This window comes from Pelophylax lessonae, assembly GCF_965119305.1.
Source record: "Pelophylax lessonae genome assembly, chromosome: 1".
Taxonomy (NCBI): domain Eukaryota; kingdom Metazoa; phylum Chordata; class Amphibia; order Anura; family Ranidae; genus Pelophylax; species Pelophylax lessonae.
The window spans coordinates 664,224,856-664,246,654 of record NC_138768.1 but is presented as its reverse complement, the minus strand read 5'-3'; the positions used below and the strand labels follow the sequence as shown (position 1 = coordinate 664,246,654).

The 21,799-nt window shown below is 40.6% G+C and overlaps 1 protein-coding gene across 1 annotated transcript in view; it reads right to left on the bottom strand.

Moving 5' to 3' along the window:
- EDNRA (endothelin receptor type A) overlaps window positions 1–21,554 on the bottom strand; it is a 94,083-nt gene extending 72,529 nt beyond the window's left edge. The window contains exons 1-2 of the mRNA XM_082264168.1: window positions 21,416–21,554; window positions 342–774 (exon numbers count right to left, since the gene is read on the bottom strand). Coding sequence (XP_082120294.1) covers window positions 342–719 — 378 coding nt within the window. The 5' untranslated portion in view covers window positions 720–774; window positions 21,416–21,554. The remainder of the gene's footprint in view (window positions 1–341; window positions 775–21,415) is intronic.
- Between the last annotated feature and the right edge of the window lie 245 nt (window positions 21,555–21,799).

Genomic DNA, 21,799 nt, shown 5'->3' with positions numbered 1-21,799 from the left:
TAAGGATAAGGTGTTGACAGATACCAATGTATATCTTACATGCCATTAATTGCCATTCTATGTATTCTACACGATTATTTGGGTCTGGCTTCATAATAGGCATCTTTTAAACTAATAGATGTTTCATATGCTTGTTAAAGGTACACAAAAAAATTGGTGAACACTCTAAAGACTACACCAGAGTGTCTCTTTTGGTAGTAGTATTATGGTGTCACATCAGAGTCAGGTTGTTTAGGATGTTATCCATATTACTGAGAATAGCACTGTGGATCATGAGACAAAGCGTCTCCTGCTAGAAAGGACACTTAGCATGGGAAAGAAGGACTGATGTAGTCTCTTACCTTAAACACCATAATGGGAATGTCAATGGCAATGTAGATAAGGTCACCAAGCGCCAGGCTTGCTATCAGTGCGTTGGGGCCATTTCTCATGCACTTGTTCCGGTAGATTATTCTGAGCAAAGTTGCATTCCCGACCATCCCAATGACAAAAATAGCACAGGATATTGCAGTGTTTATGTACTTGAAGACATGGTTGATTTTAGTCTTTTCAGGGCACCAGACCATACGATTGGTCTGATTCCCTGGAGGTGTGCTCCAAATCAATGAGAAGTTCGAAGTAATGTCAGTCCGATTTTGTAAAGAATCCCCAGCATCTCTGCTGAAGGCAAGTCCGCTCAGTAACAGCAGCACAGAGACTCTCAGAATGATCAATCCCATGTTTTATTGTCCACTAGATGTGGCCTCACAAGTTCGGTAGCTCCTCACCACTTACCTGGAACAGAAAACACATTTTTATTAATGGAGTTAGCTTGAAAATAAACTGGTTACTTTTATTATGCTCACATTTAAAATACACAATTCAAATGGCAAAGCAAATTTTACCTACACTTTTTGATCTGCAAACACATAATATATGAATCAATCTGAAATAATATATGATATACATTGTACTGAAAATTGTAAATCGGGCAATAGCCATCAGCACATATCAGGTATTTATTTGACATTTGGTGGTGTTTATTGCCTGATTTACAATAAACCCTACAATTCCTGGCTTGAAGACTTTGCAGACCATTTAAAGTGATTGTAAAGGCATACATTTTTTTAATTAAAATAATAAACATGTTAATTTTACCTGCTCTGTGCCTTCTCTTCTTAGGCTCCTTCTCTTCTGTGTGCACCACCAGAGCAAGCTGCTTGCTATGGGGGTGCACATGCAGGCTTGCTCCTATAGCTCTGCCCCCTGTTCCCCCCTCACAGGATTTGACTGACAGCAGCAGGAGCCAATAGCTCCCGCTGCTGCCTCTATGTCCTGTGGGGAGAGAGAGCAGTGCTGCTCTACAGCACAGCGCTGGATTGAAAGAGGGGCCATATAGATACAATGTATTGGGGGTGAGAGGGACTGATAATGGAAGGTTTTTTACCTTAATGCAGAGAATGCATTAAGGTAAAAAAAAAAAAAAAAAATCGTAATCCTTTACAACCACTTTAATACTCTATGTTGACAGCAGGCAAGGATGAAGTTCCACAGCAAGGTGAAATGTTGGTTGATACCCAGTGTACAAATCTTGTATCAGTGCCGTGGTTTTGTAGTGCTGGTCTTTACTACAAATCTACCAGACAGGTGTGTCTGCCTGAAAACAAAAGACATTTTTTAGTCTTTCAAGCTATGCTCTAGGCAGATATAAATTTACCAACAAGGGACACTCTGTCAGAAAGAGCAAAGTGAAAGAAAACTGTGTACATTGGTCTGCTGCTTCTCCTTTCACTGACCTGTCACAGGCTGGGGAGGGACAAAAACTATAAATTATTACAACTGCAGCGGAAAATAATCAGGTCTCCTGCCCTGACAGACAGGATTAAGCTCTGTGGCAAAACTGTGTTAATTTTATGGACATAAATACAAGTAATTTGACAGGTAAAACAGGTTCAAACATACAGTGGGTACGGAAAGTATTCAGACCCCCCTTAAATTTTTCACTCTTTGTTATATTGCAGCCATTTGCTAAAATCATTTAAGTTCATTCTTCTTCCTCATGAATGTACACATAGCACCCCATACTGACAGAAAAACACAGAATTGTTGACATTGTTGCAGATTTATTAAAAAAGAAAAACTGAAATATCACATGGTCCTAAGTATTCAGACACTTTGCTGTGACACTCATATATTTAACTCAGGTGCTTTTCATTTCTTCTGATCATCCTTGAGATGGTTCTACACCTTCATTTGAGTCCAGCTGTGTTTGATTATACTGACTGGACTTGATTAGGAAAGCCACACACCTGTCTATATAAGACCTTCCAGATCACAATGCATGTCAGAGCAAATGAGAATCATGGGGTCAAAGGAACTGCCTGAAGAGCACAGAGACAGAATTGTGGCAAGGCACAGATCTGGCCAAGGTTACAAAAAGATTTCTGCTGCACTTAAGGTTCCTAAGAGCACAGTGGCCTCCATAATCCTCAAATGAAAGACGTTTGGGACGACCAGAACCCTTCCTAGAGCTGGCCATCCGGCCAAACTGAGCTATCGGGGGAGAAGAACCTTGGTGAGAGAGGTAAAGAAGAACCCAAAGATCACTGTGGCTGAGCTCCAGAGATGTAGTCAGGAGATGGGAGAAAGTTGTAGAAAGTCAACCATCACTGCAGCCCTCCACCAGTCAGGGCTTTATGGCAGAGTGGCCCGACGGAAGCCTCTCCTCAGTGTAAGGCACATGAAAGCCTGCATGGAGTTTGCTAAAAAACACCTGAAGGACTCCAAGATGGTGAGAAATAAGATTCTCTGGTCTGATGAGACCAAAATAGAACTTTTTGGCCTTAATTCTAAGCGGTATGTGTGGAGAAAACCAGGCACTGCTCATCACCTGTCCAATACAGTCCCAACAGTGAAGCATGGTGGTGGCAGCATCATGCTGTGGGTGTTTTTCAGCTGCAGGGACAGGACGACTGGTTGCAATTGAGGGAAAGATGAATGCGGCCAAGTACAGGGATATCCTGGACAAAAACCTTCTCCAGAGTGCTCTGGACCTCAGACTGGGCCGAAGGTTTACCTTCCAACAAGACAATGACCCTAAGCACACAGCTAAAATAATGAAGGAGTGGCTTCACAACAACTCCGTGACTGTTCTTGAATGGCCCAGCCTTAAACCCAATTGAGCATCTCTGGAGTGACCTAAAAATGGCTGTCCACCAACGTTTACCATCCAACCTGACAGAACTGGAGAGGATCTGCAAGGAGGAATGGCAGAGGATCCCCAAATCCAGGTGTGAAAGACTTGTTGCATCTTTCCCAAAAAGACTCCTGGCTGTATTAGATCAAAAGGGGGCTTCTACTAAATACTGAGCAAAGGGTCTGAATACTTAGGATCATGTGATATTTCAGTTTTTCTTTTTTAATAAATCTGCAACAATGTCAACAATTCTGTGTTTTTCTGTCAGTATGGGGTGCTATGTGTACATTCATGAGGAAGAAGAATGAACTTAAATGATTTTAGCAAATGGCTGCAATATAACAAAGAGTGAAAAATTTAAGGGGGTCTGAATACTTTCCGTACCCACTGTATATTTCGTCTATTATAGCAAAGAGATCCCCTAGGGGTGGGACTAGAGCCAGACCAGAGCTTGAGTAGATTTGTTCAAATTTTATTTGTACAATGGATAATATGAATTACATTATGAGAATGAAAGACAAGTGAAAAAAACTGTATACATAGGTTACAAACAATTAGTGATTAAAAACAAGTGGCCAAGTGATACATCACAGATAAGAATGGCTGGGATTTCTTGAAAGGAAGGGACCAGACGCGTTTCGGTTGGTAACCTTTCTCAGTGGTCCAACAGGAAAGAATCTCAGACTTGAGGACACATCCTAAATGTGACGTGAAAGAGAGGGCCACAAAACATAAAAACTAAGCCAGGAAAGGACCTATGGCTCGTGTTATCAGAAAGAGTCGCCAAATATCAGTTTCTCCAGGTCTGTATCTTGCCTTAAAACGTTTTTTGTAACAGTTTAGGTGTTTAATGGCAGACTATACGTAGAGATATGGAGCGAGGGAGATGCAGTCATCCCACCAAAGACTCCCACGAGGATCCCAGAAAGAAAGGGATATTTGGCGACTCTTTCTGATAACACGAGCCATAGGTCCTTTCCTGGCTTTGTTTTTATGTTTTGTGGCCCTCTCTTTCACGTCACATTTAGGATGTGTCCTCAAGTCTGAGATTCTTTCCTGTTGGACCACTGAGAAAGGTTACCAACCGAAACGCGTCTGGTCCCTTCCTTTCAAGAAATCCCAGCCATTCTTATCTGTGATGTATCACTTGGCCACTTGTTTTTAATCACTAATTGTTTGTAACCTATGTATACAGTTTTTTTCACTTGTCTTTCATTCTCATAATGTAATTCATATTATCCATTGTACAAATAAAATTTGAACAAATCTACTCAAGCTCTGGTCTTTGTCATTTAAAGTCCCACCCCTAGGGGATCTCTTTGCTATAATTTATACCAAGGGATGCTGGCAATCTCCAGGGTAACCACCCTATCCGGATTCTTCATTCTATATTTTGTCTATGTATTTAGCTGTTTCCCTTGAGCTCCCAACAGTCAGAGGCCAATGCGAATTTTGCCTAAGCCTTAAAGCCTATTTACAGTTTATACTATATGTTTGTTATGTGTTCCTATTCACATAGCATGCCTAAAAATACATTTTAAAATACCTCTTACATTTTAGATGTTTCTCAGTATAAGCTGTCCTGACTGAAAGGTTTTTTGAACAATGTCAATGTGAGTCTGCCCCAAATCTGTCCTTATTAACATACAATGCAGGAAGCTCAGCCTCCACACTTTTAAACCTTTGTTAGGACAGACAGCGTTCAAATCAAGTTACAACTGATAATTAAGATCTGCCTGCACAGTACACAGGGTATTAATTATGACACACACATAACTGCCTAGCCCCCCATAACTGCCTTGCTGGAGGGCCCAGAATACAGTATCAAAAAAAGGTAATCAGCATTTTTCTTAAAATTATACTATGTTAATGGGAAAATATAAAAAATATAAAGTAGGTGTTATCCCAATATGGCTGCAAAATTGGAAATACATTTTAATAAGTCTGCTAGGAAGCAGATTGGTTTTTTTCTACTGATTTTACTTTAAAATGTTAAATATAAAACAAAGATTTAAAAGAGATTGATAGTCACAACATGTTATAACATCAGCATTGTAATAGCAATACAAACAATAGTTATTGTTCACAATCTGATTTAAGATTAAGTGGGTCTGCTGGTCATCTCTTTCCGCAACTTCCTGGATTTCCTGGATGCTTTGCAGCTTCACCTCTGCTGTTTTAATTTCTAAGGACTACATATCCCATAGTACCTTGCTTTCTGCATCTGGGATTCCTGTAGTGATTACACCTCCTAAAACTCCTTCCCTCAGCATCTTTGTTGTTCAGAAGGCAGAAATGTGAAATGTGTTAGGATGTTAGAAAGATGAAAGCTTCATAGTAGTTTTAACTTCTCCAGTAAACTTTAATTTAATACCCAAAATACATCGCATTTTGAGGGCCAAACACTCTTCCATTCGAGAAGGTGGCATGATCAGGTGCTTAAATGATGGCCGTCATTTATCACCTGTCTGATAACAAGTTTACCGGACTACTAAAACTGTTGTGTTCTCATCGCTCTAATATCCTAATCAGGGTTGGCACAAGACATTGTGCTGCCTGGGTCCAAGAATGAAATTCTGCCACACCCCTCCCCCCCAAAAGGCCCCTACATCCATTATTTTATATAAATATAAAATTTTGAAATAATTATATATACTGTTATCTCCTTCCATAACTCACCACCGGACCAGTCCCCCAAACACCTGCTGTCTGTCTTCAGTCCTCCTGTTACTCTTGCGTCTGCTGCGCCCACCTCCCTAGAGGATCCACCCTGCCCTGCGTGAGATAGAGTGTGCTGATGTCTGACGTCATTGTGCACACCGCAGTCACGCGAGGGAGATGCTCCACACCCCTCATACTCATCAGTTTGCAATACAGGCAGCAGTATCAGATGGGGAAATGCCACCTGTAACATGATGCAAACTGATGACACACAAAACTGCTGGAAAAAAAAATATTGGGAGTCAATTTGCTGCCCGTCTCCAAGTTCTGCCTGGGTCCAATGGACTCAACGGGACCCATGGTAGGGCCGGCCCTGATCCTAATTGTATACCTTGGCGACTCTTGATGAGACCTTGAATGACAGAGAGCAGCCTATGAGTAACCTAAGAATAACATGACACCGAAAATATCAGAGCTCCTACAATATATATACCCCTTTGAATTGTGTGACACAGCAGTGCATATTCATAGAGCATAGTCACACATTCAGGAAAGTGTGAAAGTCTTCACAAAGGAAGCTTCATGATTGCTCAGATTAATAAAAGTAGGCTAGAAATACTTAAAATACAATGTGGAAATAAATACATAATTGTATATTCTGACCATAGATATATTTTAACAAAGTCAAGCTTGACAGACTTGACTTGTTCAACTGAAACCAAATATTTGATCCTTTCCATTACTGTCAACTTGCCAACACAAAAGGTCCAAAAATTACATAATGCCAAACTTAGAGTTTCTAAGGAGATAAAAAGTTGTTGATATCTACTGATCTGGAAGCTAGAGAACTATTTCTAGGGCTCTTGGGTCCCACCAAACCACAGTGGAAGCCACAATCTCCAAATAAGGAACTCTTAGTGATAAATCTTCCTAGAAGTGGAATGCTTGTAGACATTTCCTCAAGGAATCGCCTAGAAAGTCACAAAGCTTCCTGAAAAAACATGCAAAGAACTTTAAAATCTTAATGCTGTACCAAACGTCAGTGTTCATGTAAGACACTAATAGGCTTTATCATCAGAAAATAATAAGGTAGAAAAACCACTGCTAACTAAGAAGATTTCACCAGCATAGACCCAGATGATTCCCAGTGCTTTTGGTAAAATGTTCTTATAGGCAGGTAAGACAAAGGTGTAACTATAGATGCTTGAGGTAACTATAGATGATAGGAATTTTATTATATCTAGCATAAGGAAGCACCACCTTGCACAGTAAATCATCACACCGGTGGTCAAACTTGGTGCTGGTAGTGTAATAGGATGGGGATTACTTTTAGACCCCGTTCACACTGGTGCGACCTGTCAGGCGACCTAGTCGCCTAACAGGTTGCCGTAGGTCGCCTTCCATAGAGAAGCTGTGGACCCGTTCTAATAGGAGCGACACAAGTCGCTCCGACTTAGAAAAAGGGTCTGGAGCTTCTTTGGGGCGACCCGGAGTGACCTGCATAGACTTCAATGCAATGAAGTCCGTGCCGGCCGCTCCGAGGTCGCGGTGCGAGCAGCGCACCGCGACTTCACAGGTCGCCCCGGGAAGTAGCGTCGCCCCAGTGTGAACGGGGCCTCAGTCTCTGAATCAAGATTACTTACAAATATTAAAAGAAAACATGAGTTTTGTATCAAACAATTCTTAAGGAGGATGTTTGACTATTTACCCTTAAACTGATACTTAAACACAGTTGGGTCATGCATCAAGACAATGAATACTCAAAGTCCTGAGCTAAAACTAATAGAGATGCTGTGGCGCAACTTGAAGTAAGATGGTAATGCTTTAAAACCTAACAGTATTGATACATTATAGTTATGCAAGAAGAAGTGGGATAAAATTCCTCCACAGCAATATGAGAAAGTGATATTAAAGTATAACTAAAGGCAAAACTTGTTTTTTGTTTTGGATAGAGTGCAGAAGGATTAGAATGTTTGTCAGTTTTTATTGCTGTCTGTGCTTACATTAGGGAGATTCACCCTCTCTATTTCTCCAAATAATGATTATTATTGAAAGTGAAAGTAAATGAAAACCCCACATTAGGGGTTGTCCCTTAGAAAAGTAATAGAGGGGAAATCTTGCAATGGGGACACTAGTTCCGGTGATTGGGGTTCTCCAAGGAATTCCCTTAATTTGAAGGCATTTTCTCTCACTTCCTGCTTGGCTAAGGAACTAAAAGTGAAGGGAAATCTCTGCAACGGGACAAAGATAGTGAAAAAAAAAAAAATCTGTCAGGGGTTATAACATTTCTTGCCCCATCCAAAATGAAAAAAAAAAAAAAAAAGTTTTGCCTATAGTTATACTTTAAATGATAGCAAGATCTTAGCTTTTTTTTTTTTTTTTTTTTTAGTTATGACAAGGGCACCATTTCCTTATTCCTTACTCAATAAATAAAAATATTTGTTTCTAAATTTCTATTTTCATCATTTCCCATAAAACAAAATAAGCACTAGTTTCTGGGAAAGTATAAGGAGACTCCCTTGGCAAATCATCCTTTATATGTGTGTCCGAGTGTGGTCAAAGTGTTTTCCCTATCCAAACTGATTTCAAAATGATGCATATGGTGTACATTCCTTAACGCTGGAGCAATCGCTGATTCTTGGGAAGAGGGAGAACATATTGCGCAAAAAGGAACCCAGCACTGTGAAGTCAGTGGTTTAAAATCTCTCTTTTTAATTTTTTGCCACTGCAGTAGAAAGTAGGTTGGGAAGTTTCTACTTAGACATTGCAGATAATTACTCGACATGGCTGTAACCAGAGAAAACCCAGTTACGTATCTAACATCTAAACGTTTGCATTTCTACATATTCTGCTGACAATTTATCCTGTAATTGACAAAGTAGAAGCTACTGAAATAATCTATAACTGTTTAGAGCTAAACGCCAGATACCTCTAAACGCACTTTTTTTACATGTAACTAGTAAACATTACCTGACTCTTTCTTGATATCACTCAAACTGAGAGATGGGAGACCAGTACTCTAAAGCTGGGTATACAATAGTTGATTTCTAAACAAATATTCGTATGGAAATTCTCAGTACCTTCGTCGGCTTGGCCAATGTCATTTAAAATTTTGTTTGCTTTTAACGGTGGCTTTTGGAATGAATTTAATTTCCTTAACGAAAACCACAAAATATTTTCATCCTGCTATGAATCTCCTTGTCACTATGGATGAAAATAAATGTCAATTTCTCCCTACTAATGATTAGGAAAATGAATGAATGTTTTTAAAATTAGATTCCTCTAGAGCACAGGTGTCAAACACAAGGCCCGCGGGCCGAATGTGGCCCTCCCGACAATTTCATGTGGCCCTCGCACCTCTCCTGCAGCTGTGGCACCCCCCTTGTCTCTGCCACCACCATGTCTCTGTAGTCGGCAGCAGAGAGGACAGAACTCCTTTGCCAGATCCTGCACTCCTCTGTGCAACTGCTGTAAGGCTTGTCTTTGCCCCCTCCCCTTCTCAGCAGTACGCAACAGAGAGGATGGCAGAACTCCTACAGATCCTGCACCTCTCTGTGCAGCCGCAACACCACCTTGCCTCTGCCTCCCCTGGTCTCAGCATTAAGCAGACTCTGGAAGCTGACTCCAGCCCTCCTCTGGTTCTCCTCCAGACCCTGTACTTCTTCCAAGATCCACCCGCATCTTCTTCCTGGCAGCAACATAACGGAAAGGGGGTGCATTGTGATGTAAGAAAGGGTGGGTGACTCTTGATTTCTGATGGCGGGAGGGGGCTCTTGACATCTCATGTAAGGGTGTAGGGGGCGTAGGGTGCTCTGAACATCTAATCTTACAGATATAACCGGCCCTTTTCAGGGCAACCATAATGCTGATGGGGCCCACAATGAAATTGAGTTTGACACCCCTGCTAGAGCATGGAGTGGCTTTGTGATGTCAGCTGACAGTGGCTGATTCTGGGTCACAGGAAAACAAAAGTAAGTGCGCTCCTGAGACCCACAAAAGAAGAGTGACCAAAAAAAGCTTTGGCTATACTTCTTTTTTAAATCAGAAGCTTGGAGCAGGTTAGTGACCAAGCTGTTTTGCTTACCTTCAGTAGTGAAAATGTAATGGTGGCCATACACTAGCAGAAATATCGTTAGAAAATCTATAGTGACGATCGTTCGCCCGATATTCTTATAGTTAGTGGGTGACGAACGATAATGGCGTTTAACTTTCCGGCCTTAAAAAATCGTTTGAGAAATTGGAAATATTTTTGCTGATCTACTGACATTCTTGTATTTTGTGGCTGCCTTGCCCGAGAACAATTGTGCGACTTTTCTTGCGCATGTGCCAAAACCTTTAACTCGGAAGGTAAACATATTACAGGATGATCATAATAATAAAAGAAATGTATGATCCCCGAAAAAACATTTTATGTAAAGTGCATTTAATTTCCATGAACGTTCACTGCTAAACACATCAAACAAGGGCGCACTGCTAGCTTTTGCAAATATAGAGTATACAATAACCAACCAAAATTGTGCAATAATAAACAAACTTTATTGCAAATAAAGCACAGCATGTCACAAACAATATAAACATTATAAAACATGGGAAGCCGGAAGGTTGTAGAGGTCACTTTCGTGTCGTCATTTCCCTTCTGGTTTCACGAAAACTAACGATAAAATGGTTAATTTATGTTCATGGAACGTTTATCTTTGTAAATTTGATTGTTCCATGATGGTAGTATCTTTTGCCATTCCGATAAATCGTTTGATTTTTTAAAACTCGCATGGCCGATTTTTCTGCTAGTGTATGGCCAGCATAAAGCCTCGTACACACGCAATGATTGTTGGCCGTGAATTTTCGGCCAACGTCCGATCGGCCGATTGTCGGCTTGTTGATTCCGACAACCGACTGCGACTTTTCGGGCCGAACAAAATCTGGTGTGCATGCTATAAAATTTTTGTTGGCTGTCAACAGAACGGCCGATTGTTCGTCAGTCAGTACAGATTTCGGCAGACAAAAATCAGATGAGCAAGACTGGGCATGCTCAGAGAAGAAAAACACACGGAAAGTAAACCAGCACATGACATCACTTCGGAAGTTGGTTGTTGTTGGCCGAAAAAATTAGTGTGCAGTCTAGAGCACATTTCAAACAACACAACAACACTGGACAAAAGACGGCGGATCGGTCGGCCAACAATCGTTGCATGTGTACGAGGCATTAGTCTATATTGTGATAGGTGGCCTCTCATGCATAGCCTACTTGCTCATTATGGGACACTTTGCTGTCAAGGAGAGTGAAGAAAAGATTAGACCGGTGCTTTTTTTCAGAGAATTGATGCAGGTACTCCTCCCTTCCAAGTCATCGCTCATCTCTGCCCCCTACCCACCTCTGAGCACTGTCCCTTGGCCCCATCACCTACCCACCTCCAAGTACTGCCCCTTTTAGAGAATACAGAACCAAGTTTAATTTTGTGGTGCTAAGTAATTTGTGTAGAATTTGTTATTGATAGCAAGAAAAGCAGTAAAATATATCTGATATAGCCAGCAACAACAGACCCTCCCCCAGAAACAAAAGGTCCCCCCAGCAACAATAGACTCCCCTAGTAATAATAGATTCACACCAGCAACAACAGACCCCTACTAGCAAAAATAGGTCCACCTCAGCAGTAATAGTCCTCCACCAGCAACAATAGATCTCCCAGCAGCCAGCATTAATAGACCATCCAGCAGCCAGCAGCAACAGACCCCTCCCTCAACAGTACATCCCTGCCAGCAACAACTGTCCCCCAAGCAACATAAGAACCCACTTAATAACAAAAGATCCATCAGCAGCAGCAATAGACCCCTCAGCACCCCTTGCCATTGCATACTTTCAGTGATGATGGAGGTGCTGGAACTGTGTTTTCCCATGTTCCTGATGAAAAAGTGGGAGGCTAATTCCTAACAATGTTTTTGTGTAACTGCTTTAACCACTTAAGCCCCGGAAGATTTTACCCCAATTCCGACCAGGGTTTTTTTTGCGATTCGGCACTGCGTGACTTTAACGGACAATTGCCTCGATCGTGCGACACTGTACCTAAACGAATTTGATGTCCTTTTTTTCCCCACAAACAGAGCTTTCTTTTGGTGGTATTTGATCACCTGTGCGATTTTTACTTTTTGCGCTATAAACAAAAAAAGAGCGTCAATTTTGCAAAAATAACAATATTTTTCACATTTTTTATATGAAATTCCCGCAAAAAATATGTAAAAATCAAAATTTTTTAACATTTTAGGCCAATTTGTTTTATGCTACATATGTTTGGTAAAAAAAAAAATCGCAAAAAGCGTATTTTGATTGGTTTGCGCAAAAGTTATTGCGTTTACTAACAAAGGGAAAGATTTCTGTCATTTTTGGTGTTTTTTTTTAAACGCGTAATGGCGGCGATCTGCGATTTTTTTGCGGTACTGTGACATTGCGGCGGACAAATCGGACCCTTGACTGACATTTTTGACACTTTTGGGGTTACCAGTGACATTACTACAGTAATCAGTGCTATATATACGCACTGTTACTGCAAAATGACACTGGCAGGGAAGAGGTTAACTTTATTGGGGAAGGAGGGGTTAAGTGTGTCTCTAGGGGCGTGCTTCTAACTGTGATTGGACATGGCTACTGGTGTAGGAACAGTGATCAACAGTCCTACATAGTAGAACCGTATGATCACTATTCCTACACAGGGGAGAATGACAGGTGGTTTGTTTACATTAGCCACCTGCCTTTCTCCCTTCATGGCGGACGATCGCGAGTGACCGGCAGGCATCGGGTCTGCCGGTCACACGCACAGACTTCTCAGGGAACGAGCCAGGGCGGGCGCGCGCCTCCGCGGGCGCACGCTCGCCCGCTATTGGCTCACAAGCAAGTGACAGGCGAGTGACGTACCCATGCGTCACTTTGCCTGCCTGGGGCTGACCGCCGCAGTATATGTACTTGCGGCGGTCGGCAACCGGTTAACACAGTTAACAATCCTTTTGCCTGATAAAGCAATTTCAAGACTGACAGTGGTGAGAGCCGCCGGAGTGGAAGACAGTCGTTGTGGACAGCTTTACCCCGCATGCCTGCATACGTAGATGTGCCTGTTTTAGTTATTGAACATGTAAGTTGCTAAATGTTGAACCTTCATTAAATGTAACCATATTGCTACACTTCTCTTTTATACTCTGTAGCTCCTGCTGGATTTTGCTTCTAATGGAGGCTGCCATTTGTGGATGGATATTTTATGGTTACACAAGCTATCATATTGCTATAATCTTTTTATATGGACTATAAACTGAAGGACTTATGAATAAATGGTTGTGGAACGAATCACCTGAGTTTCCATTATTTCTTATGAGGAAATTTGCTTTGATATAAGAGTGCTTTGGATTACAAGAATGTTTCCAGAACGAATTATGCTTGCAATCCAAGGTTTTACTGTATTGATTTTGTGGCAGAATAAAACCACCTTCAGCACCCTCTCCTCTGGTTCTGGGGGCCAGATCAAACAGCATCAGAATTTGAACCTAGCAATAGCTGCATTCTTCTGCTGAATTATTAGGTGCACTACAAAAACCCTTTCACAGATATCTGAGATGGTATCCAGCCTTTAATTGACACTAAAAAGTGTTTTGTAGAAGCTTTTATCGGCAGCTTGGTGAGCAATGTCAAACAGATTGATTATTGCCCAGTAGTATGGAAAGCTTTAGCCTTGGCTCCCATTATCCCTGCTTTCATGTCATAACTATGTGTCCACAAATAACTCTGCAATGTAATTTCAGCACCTCACATAGAAAGATTAAATAATGACTCAGTTCAAGATATATTATCTCACTAATGTCAAATGAGTACATTTTAGAAAGTGAATGCTCTTTATCAAAGATTGCCTGACGTAAAATATTTCCAATAAATGCACCGGCTGTGGCATAAATAGAAAGAAATGACCTGACATTGGTTAGGGTAAATAGAAGGTGGTAATGATGGGACAATGTAAAAGGACAGCTTTGTAGATGGAGAGAATTTGAAACAAATGTAGCAGGTACAGTGTAACAGTTTAGAAATGTTATCAGATAATATTAGATGCAGTAATTGTAATTACTAGTAATTAATAGTTTAGGCAACGTTAAAGTGTCACTAAACCCACAACATAAAAAACTGTCAATAAATACTGCATTATGTGCTGGTAATACTAACTATGAGATTTGTTTTCTGTATTCTGCAAAAAAAAAAAAAAAAAAAAAAAAAAATTGGCTGATCCCTCTGTTCTCTTCTGTCCCCAATTCAGCTAGTGATTTTGCAGAGCAGTTTTGGCAGCTATGCACATGCTCAGTTTTCAGTGAGTTTCTATGCTGAGCATTTCCTCCCTATATCATCTGAGCAACCATGTGACTATAGAGTCACCCATGTAGTCATATACACAGTGGTACATGACAGCCTGCCCCCTCCTTCCTCCTCCATGCCCACTAACCAACACAATGGGGGCAGAATTTTACATGTAGATTGATGGAGGCTTCATCTCCCTCTTATTCTCAGACATAAGCTGGAGGGGCGTGACAGCCTGCGACTGGCAGAAATCCACCCACACCATCTTACTGCCAAAAAAATAATAAACATTTGATTTCAAATATACATTTTGTATGGCGTTTTAAAATAGTTTAACAATACACATTTTTTTTTTTTTTTTTTTACTTATTACTTAATTACTGCATTCCAAAGGCTGTTATTTTTTATTTATTTTTTTAAATATTGAACATGTGACCAGCAGCAGAGGACTAGAAGCTCCTCCTGCTTATGTTTTTCTGCAGACAGACTGGGAAAGATCTGGGTCATGTGAGAGTTGTATAATAATTAGGAAAAAGTTAGAAAAAGGAAAACAGATTTTTTTTTTTAAAATTAAAAAAATTATAGTACCATCATCCAAATACAGAAATAGAAGGGACACTGTAAATTAAACTGTGTGTTTGCAGAAGGAAGGAAGACATTTAGCAATCTATTAATCCATTATTTCACCCAGGATTCACACAACACACTGGAAAATGAATTGGCCTATATTGGCTCTAGTATGTGTATGTATGTGAGATAGGGACCTTAGGTTGTAAGCTCCTTGAGGGCAGGAGCTGATGTGAATGTATAGTTTTTAAAGTGCTGTAAAAATTCTAGATGCTATAAAAATACAGTAATAATAATATCATATAATTCATACAATTTTCCAATCTAAGTAAAAGTGTCTGATTCTTGGGTGAATGTTACATAAATCTTGAATAAAAACTTTCATGAAAAAAGGAAACATATAAAATTATTCGCCAGATTGTTTATATACTTGGATTTTTTTTTTGTGTAAAATGCTATTGCATAGCCACCATTCATCATTTAGCGTCCTCCAAACTCTTACAGGAGAAATCTGACTGGCTGTTTTAGATTAATGCATCTCATTGCTTTTTACATAGCTGGACTAAACAAGATCCTTAGTAACTTCTGTTGGGGCTCTATTGGGGAAGCCATGAATCACTATAGGAGTATTTCCTGCACATTAAAGAGACTGATGAAAGGTTTGAGGCTAGAGTACTGTGTATAACACCCACAGCCTGGCTCAGAGGTCTATTAAACAAGCTCTTGGAATAGTACATGTGTGCAGTTGCTTGTATCACAGCAAACCAAAGTGCAACGTTGAAAAATTAATTTACAAATTTTTAAAGTTTTTTGCAAATTCGACAGTGAAATAAGTTTTGCTACAACCCAGTGGACGTGAGAACATTTTAGAACACAGCACAGTATTAAAGCGGTAGTAAACTGCCAGAAAAATAAAAAGTCAAATGTTTAAGTCAAAATGTACTAATATGCATGTCATACTAGCACATTATGACAGACTTACCTGTACACGGTGCTCTCCAGCGCAGCGCTGTCACGGCTCCCCAGTGCTGTCATCTTTACCCGGTCTTCTTTCCGGGTTTGCGGGCTCCTGCTGTATGAGTGGCCTGGGTTGATGACACCCTCAGCTCTGGCATGGAGCTCTCCAGTGCAGCGCTGTCATGGCTCCCCAGTGCTGCCATCTTTACCCGGTCTTCCTTCCGGGTTCCCAGGCTCTGGCTGTATGAGTGGCCTGGGATGATGGCGCCTTTTATCTCTGGCACAGAGCTCTCCAACGCAGTGCTGTTATGGCTCCCAAGCGCTGCCATCTTTATCCGGCCTTCCTTCCGGAGTCGTGGGCTCCGGCTGTATGAGTGGCCTGGGACGATGACGCCCTCAGCTCTGGCACTGAGCTTTCCAGTGCAGTGCTGTCATGGCTCCTCAGCACTGCCATCTGTACCCGGTCTTCCATCCGGGTTCGCGGACTCTGGCTGTATGAGCTTGAGAGCGCATGGGCCGGTGACGTCACCAGCTGAATGCTGTGTGAATATCTCCTAAACAGTGCAAGTTAAGGAGATATTTGCTGTACCTACAGGTAAGCCTTATTATAGACTTACCTATAGGTACAAGTTCAAAAGTAGAGTTTAATTCCATTTTTAAATATAACTAAAGGTAATTTTTTTTAGTTTTGGATAGAGTGGAGAGAGGGACTAGAATACCTGTCAGTTTTAACTGATGCATGTCCCATTACGGAGATTCACCCTATTTTTTCATGTTTACCATTTTCATTGAACATAAAAGAAAAAATCTCAAATGTTGAATTGTCCCCAGAACAGTAATAAAGGGGAAATCTTCCAATGGAGATACTAATTGGAGAAATGAGTGGAAAATCTTACTTTCAAGGGAATTCCCCTCACTTCTTGTTTTGGCCCTTGGTCAGGAAGGGAATTCTATTACGTCTGAGTAATGGGTATCTATCCTCAATATGTGAATGCTTGGACCATAAAACAGTTGGTGTGGAGGAGATTTACTAAAACTGGTACACACAGAATCTGATACAGCCGTGCATGGTGACCAATCAGCTTCTAACTTCAGCTTGTTCAATTAAGCTGTGACACTAAGGCTTCCGCTCACATCATGACGATTTGACATGTGAATTGACATGTCAAATCGCATGCCAAATTGGAGCCTATTGCCCGCAATGGCACCGTCCGAATCGGTGCAACGCTGACTTTGTGGCACTGCGCTGATTCCCAAAAGTAGTTCTTTTACAACTTTTGCCGCCTTTGGGGGCGATTTTAACAGACATCTGTGCATGAACCTGCACAGATGTCTCTCAAATCATCCCCACAGTCTAGCTGAGATGCTGGTTTGAAATCGTGCAAGTGCAGCAGGATTTCAAACCCGCATCCAGTGTGAACCTACCTAGGCTAAAACCTAGAAGCTGATTTGTTACTATGCACAGCTGCCCCAGATTCTGTGTGCACCAGTTTTAGTAAATCTCCCCCATGTGTTAGCTTTTGGTACTGACAACTGTGTTCACTTTGGGCAGTGCTGAAAACATATGTGACTGTCACTATTCACACCCCATATGCCCACCCCAAAAGTATTAGCGATCTCTTATACTGAATGAATATGGAATGCAGGAGACAGTCTATCCAATCGGGGAGTCAGCAGAATTTTTTATGTGCCAGCTCTCTTGAAAATAACAAGAGAAAAACCTCAAAAGTTAGGCATCAGCTGTCATTTCCAAAGAGCATTGACTTCTTGGCTCCTGAAATGTGTCCACCCTCTGTGATACTGATCAACCTAATCCTTAACCTGATTTATTACCCCAATGCTGAACTATAAACTATTAACTGAATAATTGGGCCAACTCTTTGTTCTGAACTGTCATGCTCACAGAACTATCAGTACCCTGATAGCGATGTTCCATACAGCAGTTTTCTAATTAAACTGCCATGTCTCGGCTGGTCTGTTGATGTGTTCATTTACAATGGATGTAACAATTTTAAATATCCATCCAGTAACAGAACAGCGCCAAGAGCTCCTACACTGATTTCTTGGTAATGGCAGCAAAATTTTAAGAGGTGAAATTCATTTCTTAATATCCTTTACCATACTGATTTTCTGTTCATGTTGCAGAACATATTTAATTCTTTTGTGAATGCTGCCTTCCGTGTTAAGTAGTTTTTAACATAAGCTGTATGCATACAGTATGGTATTATAATTTATTATGGGCGTACCATTTTATAATGTAAATTATGTAATTGGGGGCAGCACAGAGGTTAGCATTTCCACCTGGCAGCACTAGGGTCGTTGGCTCAAATCCAAACTACAGCATGACCTGCCTGGAGTTTGCATGTTCTCCCTGTGTGAGTTTCCTCTGGGTAATTCGGTTTCCTCCCACACTCCAAAGACATACTGGTAGGTTAATTGACTCCTGATTAAAATTGGCCCTAGTTTGTGTATGTATAAATGCGAGTTAGGGACCTTAGTATGTAAGCTCCTTGAGGGCAGGGACTGATGTGAATGTACACTTTAGGTCCCTTTCCCACGGGCTGTCCGATCAGGTCCACCTGTCAGTTTTTTTAGATGGACCTGATCCGACCTTATACTCTCCCCTATGGAGGGAGTGGTGATGTCTGCCACTATCCAATCCAATCCTGCCCGCAAAATACAGATGTATGGTGATCCTATTTTACATCCGTCTGGAGGATCAGATGGAATAGGATCAGATGAAAACAGGCAGGCGGTCAGTTTTTACCCAGTTTTTTTACCCAGTTTCCCCATTGAGGAGAGTGGGACTGTGTCTGTGTCTGCTCTGCACAGTGAGCAGAGACGGACCTGGCACTTGCTTGCGCCTGTGTAAAAGGGGTCATATATGTAAAGCACTGCGTAAATTTCCAGTGCTTTAAATAATAAATAAATAGATAAACAAATGTAAAAAAATGCATTGAGCGTCTGTTTAATACCTCCCTAGGCCTCTCCAGAACACTGCATAGTAAAACACTCTCTAAATATTTGGATTGTGACTCTGGGAAGCACGTTCATTTCGGGCTAAAATCTATTCACATGGCTATTTATAAGCAGGACTCCAGAGCAATCTAGTATGAGAAACGAGATCCCCATGGGATGAGCACACAGTGAGCAATGATGTCTGGAACACTAATGGAATTTGGTACAGGTCAGGTATGATCTCTCCCTTGCACTGCGCTGTACCACTTTCCTATTACTAACAATACTGCTGATGTTATGTCTACAGCTGTCTGCGTTCCCTATCACACCATGAAACGCACATTTCTGCTACAACTACACGTGAAGAACAAAGCGCACTTTATACTTTTACTGGATGCAAAGTTAGAATAATAATGGTTACATATTAGGTCACTTTAGAAAATGATCCTGAACTTCGGTTTACACTGCTGTGACCCCATTGCTGTGTGATTTCCAGTGCGACTTTGCACTGCGACTTTCATGTGACATTTAGTGATCGGCGTGTCTTCATAAATTAAATATTAGGGTTAAATTAGGATCAGATGATCTGTAATCTATAAGTGTGTCTGGTGCTTTTAGACATAAAACAGACACGGTTCTGTGTTTGGGGCATAACTTCCTGTACGTATACAGTTCTGTACACCGCTCAGATGTGCGTACAGCCAACGCATATTTCTGCCTGTTATTGATTTTGACAGGCTGCTGGCAGCGGATTGTACGCACAACCTATGCATCCCAAGCGCTTAAATACGCTCACTTTTTACACTGTACTGGCAAATGTGTCCCTGTGAATAAGACCATATGGCGGCCATACACTCTTCTCTTTTATTATCCAATTGGTGTGCAATTCAATTAAAACAATTGAATCTGTAAACAATCAAACAGGCATAACTTCTCTTCCAATTGATTTAAATTTGATTTTAATTGATTTAAATTGAACTGATCAAATTAAGTGGATCGGCCAGGGCAGAAAATTATCAATTTTGTTGCACTGATCAACAGCAATAAGATGCTTGGTTCATGACATCAATTGTATTTAGATCGATCAGATTATGAGACTGCATGGTGAAAACAAGAGACGTGGTCAACAACGCACTATCCTATCTTCCAACTTTTAATTGAGATCCACTTCCAAATGTGTGTCTGTCAGATTGATTGAATTAGTTGTCGACTATAAATCGATTATTCTTATCGGGCGAAATTGAATTAGTAAAAAAAAAAGAATATTTATCAAAGCATGTATGGCCACTATAAAAATGATAAAAGATAACATCCGATTGGATATTTCGGATAATGACAATCCATGCATCATGATAGCTTTTCAACAGATTTAGGAAATAAATCAGATGACAAATGCTGACATTTTGCCCAGTGATAAAATAACAGAATAAATTGTTACAAACACAAAATTACAAATAGCAAATCAACAAGTATCCAGACGCCTGTTCATAGCTACGGCACAATCTCATTGTTTTTTTATCTATGGCACATTCTCATTGTTTTTTTGTATTGGAATACAACATAAACAGAGGTGTCTAGACAACACTATAGTACAGAAATAATAATAATTCATATAGTTATGCATAAACAATTTATAAAGCAAGAAGTTTTACAAACAGAAAGGATCAGATAATAAATACAACCCACACACAAGGCAAAGAGGAAGTTTTCCCCATATATCAGCCCTGATATGTCCTGAAGTTTTATTCATTTTCATGCTTTGGTAGTCACATAGTTACATAGTTTATTAGTTTGTAAAAAAAAAAAAAAAAAAGTCCATCTGTCTCAACCAATAAAAGTCATACAGGTAACGATCTGCCTGAACGATTCTTCACAGATTTAAATAATTTGATAGGATCTATGTGAAAAGACGCATAAGGGTTGAATTACTAAAACTGGAGAGAGCAAAATCTAAAACAGCTGTGCATAGAAACCAATCAGCTTCCAGGTTTTATTGGCAAAACTTAATTGAAGAAGCTGAAGTTAAAATCTGATTGACTACCATGCACAGATACACCAGATTGCGCACTCTCCAGTTTTAGTAAATCATCCTCATACTGTGTCATCGATCGGTTTCAAGCAAAACTGATTGATTTTATTGAAATTATTATTAGACTGGACAGAAAATCTGATTATCGGAAAAATAGATAATTCAATATGATCATTAAGTGCATGGCATATTTCTGATTAGACAAAACATTTATCAATAATAGCATTATATATAAAATCGTTCTGTGCACGGTCACCATAAAAACTCTGATCTAGACGATAACATCATCCATTAATAACAATGTAAGTATCAACCACATCCTTGATAGACAATCACACTGAATGCCTTTATTCTATCCTCCCCCACATATCATCTATGCATGCAAAATATAAACCCACAGCCTTCCTTCCAGTGATTAGTTTGTTTCCAAAATTAAGACTTGTACTTCCTAAACTCAGCATTTTATTCAAGAAAGCTCATTTGGGAATAATAAATAACTTCCACCGCTTCAAAAGATGTTACATTGAAAATAAATAGTAAATCTCCCCATACATGTTACAATCTACATCTGGATTCACCAAAATATGGGTGTCCAAACTTTTCAATAAAACTGTATCCGATCAGGCATACCTAGTTGTTGGTAGATCTAAAGGAGATTGTACAGTCAGATTGTAATGTGTGTGGTGATAAGCTGGCACCACAACCAATGTTCAGCTAGCAGCACAGGTTAGAAAAGATGTATTACCAGGTAGAGAGGATGAGAGATGATTCCTGCGACAGCTGCGATCGCTGAGCATCAGGGAGACTGACTACTTGCTGCAGCCAAACTTCTTCTGTGTACCTCCAGCCGCAGAACTGAGTGTGGGATCAGAGCCTCCTCTGAGCTATCCTGTCATAGACCCTGGCTGGGTGGGATGGATAATCTCCACCTCCTGCTCAAGACAAAAGAGGCAGGACACAGAGAAATAAAAGCCAGAGCAAGCTGATCCTCTGCCAACCTCAAGCACATACATCAAAAAAGACTCTGCCTTGGGGGCTTAGGAAAGACTCTGCTTATTAACCATTTCCTCTCTGCAGCTCCACATCTCCCTGGGCTGTGCTTATTAATTAAAGTGTAGGGAAACTCTGA